The sequence below is a fragment of the Melitaea cinxia genome, chromosome Z (assembly GCF_905220565.1).
Source record: "Melitaea cinxia chromosome Z, ilMelCinx1.1, whole genome shotgun sequence".
NCBI classification, from domain to species: domain Eukaryota; kingdom Metazoa; phylum Arthropoda; class Insecta; order Lepidoptera; family Nymphalidae; genus Melitaea; species Melitaea cinxia.
Window position 1 is genome coordinate 7,948,204 of NC_059424.1, and position 10,318 is coordinate 7,958,521.

Sequence of the window (10,318 nt, forward strand, 5' to 3'; positions counted from 1 at the left end):
ATCAAAAGCCATGAAGGGTAAAATGGATAAAAAGCAAGTAAAGGAATGGTTACAATCACTAGAAACATACACATTACATAAACTCATTCGAAAAAAATTCCCCCGTAATAGGTACATTCTATCAAATATTAATGAACTGTGGCAAGCTGATTTAAGTGATATGCGAACTTATTCTCAATATAATGATGGTTTCAACTACATACTTTCCATCGCTGGAGTGGATAAACGGTGTACCGGGATGCGGCAAGACAACTCGCATAGTCAGGGACTTCGATGAGGACACGGAGGTCGTGATTACGACCAGAGTCGAGGCGGCCAAAGACCTAAAGGAAAAACTGGCGCACCGCTATGGCAACAAGGCCAAGCAAAAGGTGCGCACTATGGCATCCGTGCTGGTAATGGTTTGGTGAGGGCTCAAAAATCAAACGCCTAACGGTGGACGAAGCCCCCATGAACCATTTCGGAGCTATGGCTCCGAAATGGTTCATTACCATTCGGACCATTTCGGAGCTATGGCTCCGAAATGGTTCATTACTATGGTAATGTCCGCCCGACTATCGGAAGCAGAGAAGGTAGTCCTCATTGGAGATATAAATCAGCTGCCGTACATCGACAGGGACAACCTGTTCGAAATGCGATACTGCAGACCTGCCTGTTAACAACCATCTCATGTGAGTTGTCATGCACGCATCGTAACCCCAAAGACGTCGCCTTTGCCATCAGTGAGATTAACAAGACCGTGTACAGCTTAAGCACAAAGATCCGATCTTTGCAAGTGGAGAGCCTGACGGGCGCGCGCATTCCTGTAGGAAGGGACCGGACCTTGTACCTGGTCTTTATAAAAGAGGAGAAGAGATTGCTGACTGACCAGGGATACGGGTCCGGTGAGGGATCGCGCGTCTTAACTATCCGTGAGGCGCAGGGCCAGACCTATGAGGACGTCATTGTCCTCCAGACGAAGACAAGGAGGCTCAAAATCCACGACAGCGTCTCGCACGCTGTAGTCGCGGTGACTAGGCACACCAACACCTGTGTCTATTACACCGACGACCGTGACGACGCAATTGGTCGCTTTGTGGCGAAGGCAGCGGAAACTTCTGAAAAAGACATCCTCCAGCACAGCCCCAAGATGGCGATTCACCACAGGGATGCCGCCGTCATTGGGGGTGTGCTTGAAATGTTAAAATTGTAGCATACCTTATTTCTAGGAATAAATTGTAATTTAATGTAAGGAAAAAACTTAGGACTAAGGAAAAAAAAAATTAAAAAAAAGTTACAAATAATAACATAGGTTAAGTGTATATTGTAAGTAGGCCAAGTAGGCCATAAGTGTACATATACGTTAACTAGACAATAAGTGTACCTATATTATAGATAGCAAGTAAGTGTATATCTCTAATATATAAAATTCTCGTGTCACAGTTTTCGTTGCCATACTCTTCCGAAACGGCTTGACCGATTTTGATAAAAAATTTTGTGCTTATCCGGTATCTATGAGAATCGGCCAACATCTATTTTTCATCCCCCTAAATGTTAGGGGTAGTCCACCCCAAAATTTTTTTTTTTTTAGACAAAATTTTTAATTTCTATTTTTTTATGATACAACATTAAAAAATACATACAACCCTAAATTTTCACCCTTCTACCATCAACCCCTATTTTAAAATAGCGTTTAGCGGCAAGACAACGTTTTCCGGGTCAGCTAGTATAAACATAGATAATAATAATAATTATAATAGTGACAACAATAATTAAAGTAAGGCGCAATATAATTCTATGTTTTTTGCATGTAAGATATCAATTAAGTTTAGCATAATTTTGGTCGGTGGACTCACGTCTGCATTAGGGATACTAAGATAGAATAATTAGTTCTCTTAATGTAAGCTGCAGTAGTGTAACAAGTAAACGATCAGTAATAAAAATCTGAATAACAAAAGCACGGGCACTATAAGCCTGTGGACATAAATTTTTATATAAAAAAAACTACATACTTTGTATTATTGATGTATTTAGTAAATATGCTTTTGCAAGATCAATGAAAAAGAAAAACTCAGAAACAATTAAAGAATGTTTTTTTTTTTTATTTATATATACATACATATTTTTATTTTTACAGTAACAATGCCATTAAACCCTTATTGGGTTTGTCTTGGCATATTTACATTCGAAGTTCTATATTTTAACACAATAAGAAAAGAAATATATTAAAAAATATTTGTGTGTGCTACAATCTATAAGTCAAAGTTGCTCTCAGTATTAAGTACAGGAATACAAATCAAAATATAAATAAACAACAATTATGCAGTATATAGGGTAGTTTAACAAAACATTTGAGAGATGCAAGCATAATGTTTGTGCGCAAAATGCGGGTACATGTTCAATACCGTGCGGACAACACGCTCACTGACAGGTTTATACATATACAGTCTGTTTACTGATTCGATATAATTTAAAATAAAAATAAAATAGCTGTGTAACATGTTTTTTTTTTTTAATATGTTTTTTTTTTTTTTTTGTTTATCGTATATATTTATATATAAAGAGATACATTAAATATTACAATTTTACAATAAGGCAAACTAGAAGTAATAATTATCATAATGATTCAAATTCATCCCTAATATTTTGTGTATAGTATTGTTTTAATTTATATTTTACGTTTGTTACGCTTAGCTTGTTTCTAAAATTCACTGGCAATTTATTATAAATTCTAGGTATTAGATAGCTACACGTTCGCCTACCGTAACAATTCGAAGTTTTAGTGTTCGTGATCATATCTTTCTGATGGGTCCTCCTTGTGACAATTTTAGCATCTAAAGGCATAAGAAACCGCTGAGAGTTAAGGAATTGATAGATCAATAGCGCACACTCAACCTTCTCAAATATCGGCATTACATCACAGTAGCCAAATAAGGCGCGATAGTTTTCCTTGAACTTAATTTTAACCTTATTAGGTACTATTTGTTTAAGCAGTCTAATTTGTAGGTCGTAAATTTTGCTAAGGTATGTTGTATAGGTTCGCCCATAACTTGTAATACCATATGATATAATGGAATCTCCCAGTGAAATATAGAGATTTCGTAAGGTTTTTAGCGACACTTTATTTTTAAGTACACGTATTTTGGATAATAAGGCTCGTAACCTATCACATATCATCTCTATATGAGGAGCCCAATTGAGTCTATCATCCACAACCACCCCCAAATACATAGCGTTTCCGACTTGCTCAATTCTCTCACATCTGCCAGCACATTGTTTACCCTGGCTTCTATGAAGACAAGAGTGATTGTGCGCTATTAATTCAATATTTTTAAGGCCTCGAGTGTTGTAGGCTGACCTTACGTGTATGAGCTTAGTTTTATTAGCATTTAAAACTAACCCAGCATCATGAGACCACATGCTCAGTGCTGTGAAATCTGTTTGTAAGTTTTGCAAAGCTATTTCTATATTTCTGTCCCCACTAATTAAACACGTGTCATCGGCGTATTGGTATATTTGGCAATATTTTAAAACATTTTTTGCGTCGTTTACGTATGTCAAATAATGAAGAGGGCCAATTACCGATCCTTGAGCAGTGCCAATATTAACATTAACAGCGTCACTTATGGTATCGCCAACTTTAACGCTATAACTTCTGTTGGAAAGGTAGTCTTTACATCATTCCAACAAAGGTCCACGTATACCAGTGGCGTCTAATCTCTCCGCTAACTGATCATGTTTTAAGGTATCAAAAGCTTTACTATAGTCTATGAATAAAAGCAACACGTGTTTTTTACTATCCAGGTGAGAGTTTATTGCGTCAGTAAATTCTGTGAGAAGAATCGAAGTACTTTTTTTAGGCCGAAATCCAAATTGTGTATTTGTTAATATGTTATTACTTTCATAAAAATTATAAATTTGTCCAGCAATATATTTCTCAACTATTTTATTTATTATAGGTAATAAGGTTATAGGGCGATAATTAGAGTATTAATCTGCACTACCTTTTTTGAAAATTGGTCTAATCAGTCCACTTTTAAGTTCTGAAGGATATATACCTTGCATTACGCTAACGTTAATTAGTTTTTTTATTGAATTTACAATCTTGTCCCCTATTGCTATGAGGTCGAGGGCGCGTATTTTATCTATACCAGGAGCTTTTCTTGGATTTAGTGATTTAATAATTTTATATATATCTCTGCTCTTTGCTTTCTTAAATAGCATTGTTTTGTCTTCATTAATTAGATAGTGCTTTTTGTCCAGTAGTGGAGTATTGCATTGTGGTACAATGTCATTTACTGATTTTTTAAATTCGTTTGCAAAATTTTTAGCTATTACATTTTCATCAATTGTGTACTTTTTAAATGCTTTTAATATTATGTCGTCTATTGATTTAGTTATTTTACCCATTAAACTATTTAGTACTTTCCATGTTTTTCTCGGATCATTTTTGTTTAACAATATTAAATCAGATATGTACTTATTTCGAGATTTATTAATTAATTTATGTGTTTTATTTCTAAGATTATTGTACTCTAGGCGTAATAGTCTATTGGTGGGATCTTTTAGGCATCTAATAAAAAGTTTATCAGTTTCATTACATTTATCTTTAATTTTATCATTAATCCATTTGTGATGATTACGTTTTGAATTTATGGATATTTTTTTTGTTAAGGTCGAACGTGTATATGCGTCATTAAACGTACTAGAAATATAATTGTATATTTGGTTTGGACAATTCATTGACTCAGTTATTTTCCAGTCTATTTTATTTAATTCATTATTTAATTTTTTTTTATCGATATAAGAAATTATTTTTTCAGCACGCTGTATAGTGCGTACTCCGGTAAACGTAGCAATAATCATACGATGGTCAGCCATTACTGTACCCAGCACTGCCGAACAGAGTTCTTCAGCGCAATTTCGGACAAAAATATGATCGATACACGTTTTACTTATTCGACCTTTGGTCGTCTCAATTCTTGTATAATCCGAAATAATGCGCTGAAGACCCTCCTCGGATAGAAGATTCATATAACGTTCCGTAGTGACATCTTTGTTTTTTAGGTCTATGTTTACATCACCAATCAAAATAAAATTTTGGTCGTAATAGTGTTTGCCTAGTATTTGCGGGAGTTCCGATTTTAGGAAATGATACTTACTGTTATTAGGGGGTCTATACAGTGCACAAATAGTCACGGAAAGATTATGTGAAGTTGTAATTTTGCCTATTAAGCATTCGGTATGAAAAGTGTGGTGTGTACATACAGAAAAGCAGTGATTTTCGCGAACATATATAATAATACCTCCACCTTTACGTTTTTCTCGTAACTTTGTGTACATTGCATAGCCTTTTATATTAAACATACTACTTAGATGTTCTGAGATATTGACTTCAGTAAGAACAATAACGTCTATTTGATTTTGATTCTTACTGACATGACAAAGTAGCTGAGGGTAATTCTTAATTAGCGATCTTATATTAATATGTATTACAGAAAAATTATTTTTGGGAGGTATTATTGACAAATAGTATCCTAAGTTAGGACAATCAAATATTTCTGAATTAACATTATTATTAGCCATTGGTTACAGAACTTAGTACATGCGGGGGTCAATTAAAATCTAAAGTACCTTAAGATAAAAGTTGAACTATATCTTCTTCGAATCTAACTACCTTTATTTTGCTGTTGTGTTCTTTGCGTACTAATATATTTCCCTCTGCGCTGGCCCATATGAACTTATACGTTTCGGATAATCGCTGCTTTGTTTTATATAACAGCGTCTTATTGTAGGTAGTAAGAGCATGACGAACTAGGACGTTTTTTTGTGCATTATTAGTGTTAGCTTTAGGCATCAATTCACACAGTTTCAACTTAGCAGCTTTGGATGACTTAACCCAAGAGGCGGGTTCGCTGTTGTTGTGTAACTCCAATGTAATAATTCCGTCCGTTTTACCTTTAATGCGTTCAATACTCTTAACGTCCCCTATGTTTTTATCGAGTTTATTTGCTATTATTTTAGTTATTTGGTTCAGGTCTTCGTTCTCCTCGTAGGGTACTCCAGCTATTTCGAGGTAGTTAACGAGGGTTCTTTGTCTATCTTCATTAATTCTTTGTTCCATAGCCATCATTTTCAAATTGAGGCATTTATTGCTGTTTTCTAGACTTTCATTCCTCTTCTCGAGCACTTTTATCTTAGTTCTAAATGCTGCCATTTCTTCTGCGTATTCATCTACTTTGTTACTGCAATATTCCATAGCTTTTTCTAGTTCCACTAGTTGTTTTTTTACTGCTTTTTCGATGTTCTTTGAAATGTTTTCTATCATTCTGCGGATGTCAATGTTTACTTCCTTAGTTTTAGGAATTTGCTCAATTTCTTCTTCTTGCTCATCATCTTCAGGAACGATAAGTGATGACCTTTGGGGCGATCTGCTCACACAGTCGTCACACGTCCACTCGAGATTTTTAGCTTTGATGACACTTAGCTGTTTGTTGGTGAGACTGGCACATTCGGCATTGGCATGAACCACTATACCACACTTGCTGCAGTGTACTCCAGGATTCTTCTTGGTGATAGATTTATCGCATTGATCACATTTAGTTGGAGCCATTATTGAAGGTAGTTTTAAATTTTTATTAACGAAGCACACACACGTTACTCGTACGAGCGGCGAACGACGAATGAATGATGATTTTGAAAGTATATTTACTGAAAGTAATTTAACACCCACTCACATAGAATCTGTAAAGGTACAGAATTTGTTTCAAAAGATGTACAAAAATACTTTAAATCCAAAAAGATTAATTACTATACCACTAACAATCCTGACATTAAGCTAGTATTGTTGAGTGATTTCAAAGAACTCTAAAAATGAAAATGTGGCGTTATTTCACACATAATAATACTTATAGATATACAGATGTTTTACAAGATTTAACATACTCTTATAATCACAGCTTTCACTCTAGTATTAAGATGTGCCCATGTGATGTAAATTCCAACAATATTATAACGGTTTGGACTAATCTTTATGATAGACGATCAAACAAACTTTCTTTAGAAAATCCCAAACCAAATTTTAATGTTGGTGATTATGTTCGAATTACTAAATATAAACATGTTTTCCAAATAGAATATGAATCAAACTAAAGTGATGAAATATTTATTATATCTTCAATAATTGATAGATCTCCATGAGTTGTTTATACAATAACAGATTTACAAAATGAACCAATAGATATTTGACTTAACTCCTGATTTATCAGCTAGCTCATCAACTCATTGGAATCTCATAAAGCATGGTAGTGTAAGATTAGAAGTACGATTTTAATCCGCACTAATACAAACAATTAACTGTAAAGTTTATGCTGAGTTTGATAATATTATTGAAATAGATAAAAACAGAAATGTTAATGTAGACTATAGTAGTTAAGGTTATGTAAGTGTGTTACATTTATGTGTTAATAAGGAATTGTAAAATAATACATTTTGTGTATATAGCTATGGTAAACATTATTAAATTAAATAAAACAAATTAGATGTAATATATTATTTTTTATTTATTTATAAACCCATATTAAATCTTTTACAAAACCACACAGAAGTAATTTAAGTAAACAGAATCACGCATGAATGAAGTAATTTAAATAAACAGAACTCACTAATGATCTGCTAATGACTGTCATTGTTAAAAAAGTTTTTTTTTAACTTTTTCACTTTCTGCTATTGTTTTCGTAATATTGTATACGAGGGTGTTTGTGTTGTCGTAGATGCTATCCTTATTATTATTCTTCCCATAATATTTAATCCTCGTGGAAGCATGTTTCCAATGATCAGTAGTTGGAATCTTGCATAGCTTCTTCATATCGTACATTTCAATTTTTATGAGATGCGTCGCTTAGTCTCCGTCGTCAGAATTAGTAGAAATGTATGATACACCATCTCTAGTAGCTCGTGCTACGGTTGACGATAACAGCTTCCTCTTTTTTATTTGTGGTTGAGCTTCAAAAAAATGTTCAATCGATTGCGATTGCGATTTTCTTTGTCCACCATCACATGTATTATTATTAATGACGATGTTATCACTCTTTTCTTGAGGGGAGAGTGGCGAGTAATAATATTTATAGGTATTTTGATCGAAGTTGAATGATTTCTGCAACAACACAGTTATCATGTTAATATCAATTTGTTTACACTTAATCACACACACACAAGCGTAAGAAAACAACAGAAAGAAAAGTAAGTTTGTAAAGAGAATAAACACTTACGTCCGTGTCCATTGAAGCGTTGAAGTAATACAAACGTAGTATTGGTAGATCGACGACTACACACTGATTCCATAATGGCATCTGCTCGCCCTTATAAAAGACCGGTAAGATATGTCTAATCTAAGGCATTTCTGCAGTGAAACTGATAGTAACTTTATGAGTCAACAAGCTTATCTCGCATTCTTTCGTGTTGAGACGCGCTGCACCGATGATTCATACAAATTATCACTAAAGAATGTGATTTAATATTTAGAAATCAATATAATTAATCATTCCTATGTTAACCATTGAATAGATTGGTAGTAATATCATGGATACACTAGATGTACAACAACATCTGAAAAAGATTCACCCCAGCCTAGAAAATAATGTTTATGCTGCTAATAGACTGCCCATGTATACCCACGTACCAACGTATATAATATGCAATTTAGATACAGATGATAAACCAGGCTCACATAATATAGATACACATGGATAGCTTTACATATCGATACGAATGGTATCGGTCAATATTTTGATTCATACGGACGATCACCTACACGATATCATCTAGAGTTTTTAAAACGGAATTGTAAAAGATGGGACTGGAATGTTAATATGATTCAGAATGAGTGGACTTCAGTTTGTGGCGAATATTGTTTAATGAATTTGCTATATAAGTTTCGGGGATGTTCAATGCACAGTTTTACGAGCATTTTTACAGGGAACACATTGTACAACGATATTTTAGTTGATGAAATGTTTCGCTCCTATTTTATACATAATAAACAATGACATTTGTGAAATAAAAATCGTAACAAAAGAAATGAATGAGTTTTATTTATGACTAACTGTGTCTGTGACTTCATCCGCGTGGAGTTAAACAAAATTGTTACTGTTCAGTTCGTAGAGCTATAAAATAAGAAATGTCTAAAATAAAAGTAGCCTTAGCAGAGATTATAGCCAGAACAAACAGACATACAGGCAAAAATTATAAAAAAAATTCGTATATGTATCCAGTATACATACTCATGAGTTTAGTAAAACACGGTTATTTTAATATTACAAACAGACACTCCAATTTTATTTATTTTTATATATATACATTCAGAATAGCAAAGTAGTATAATACAATAGCACTGATAAGCAGGGTGCATAAAGAGTAAGAGATAAGAGCGGCAAAGGTCGAAGAACAATAGCGACGATTTTCGAGGAACAATAGATAAGAGGACAATAGGTAAGAGGAACAATAGCGACGATTTTCGAGGAACAATAGATAAGAGGATAATAGATCATTGCATAGTAATTAAGGGTACTGGAGTTTGCAAATGTAGAAACCTAAGTCGCGAACCGTTAGAGTTAGCACAAAATGGATGCGTGCAATCGATTTAGATGACCCCAAAATCTTTTTTTTTTTAGGATCATCCAATCGTCAGCCGATGAAGGCCGACCGCTTGGCTCGTGAGCCAGAACTGGTACAAACACACTACTACTATAGGATAAACATACAAAATCATGAGAATGAATAAATTTACGTAAACCATACGTAAGAATATAGGTACACATATTAAATACTTACAACATACACAAAATACATACATACACACATACATACATACATACATACATACATACTTACTTACATACAAAAGAAGGAAAGGCTAAAAGGATGTCAAAATCAACCGCATTAAAAGCGTTGCTGAAGTCTAGCAACGCTATGACTGTAATACGCTTATTGTCCATGTTAAGTCTTACGTCATCAGTTACCTTAACTAGAGCTGTTACTGTACTATGGCCAGACCGGAAGCCAGACTAAAAAGGACTAAGTATATCATTTTTAATTAGAAATAGATGAAGTTGATGATACTTTGGGAACGTGAAGAAAAGGGAGGATCCTCCAACCAGGGTTGTTGTCGGGATCTTATATATATACTCAAATACGTAGATAGCTTTGATAGCGCGATGTAGGATACGTCAGTTTTTCTCTAGTTTGTATGCCGCGCGATAGAGGTCGCTACAATACACTATACGTCCAAGGACTTTAGAGAGAAAAGGGAGAATAGAAATCGGACTGAAGTGAGGAAGAG

At 34.2% G+C, this 10,318-nt stretch overlaps 1 protein-coding gene across 1 annotated transcript; it reads right to left on the reverse strand.

The window, feature by feature from the left end:
* Positions 1–7,521: 7,521 nt before the first annotated feature.
* LOC123669018 lies at positions 7,522–8,385 on the reverse strand. Its single transcript, XM_045602690.1, has 2 exons — positions 8,250–8,385; positions 7,522–8,134 (listed from the first exon to the last, which is right to left on the reverse strand). The coding sequence occupies exons 1-2, from the start codon at positions 8,328–8,330 to the stop codon at positions 7,880–7,882; spliced, it is 336 nt and encodes a 111-aa protein (XP_045458646.1). The 5' UTR covers positions 8,331–8,385; the 3' UTR covers positions 7,522–7,879.
* Between the last annotated feature and the right edge of the window lie 1,933 nt (positions 8,386–10,318).

Excerpts from the sequence above, each read along its gene's own strand:
- LOC123669018 (XM_045602690.1), bottom strand. The coding sequence starts at position 8,330 with ATGCCATTATGGAATCAGTGTGTAGTCGTCGATCTACCAATACTACGT. Across the intron at positions 8,135-8,249 it reads ACGCTTCAATGGACACGGAC|AAATCATTCAACTTCGATCA; the intron begins GTAAGTGTTTAT and ends GTGTTGTTGCAG.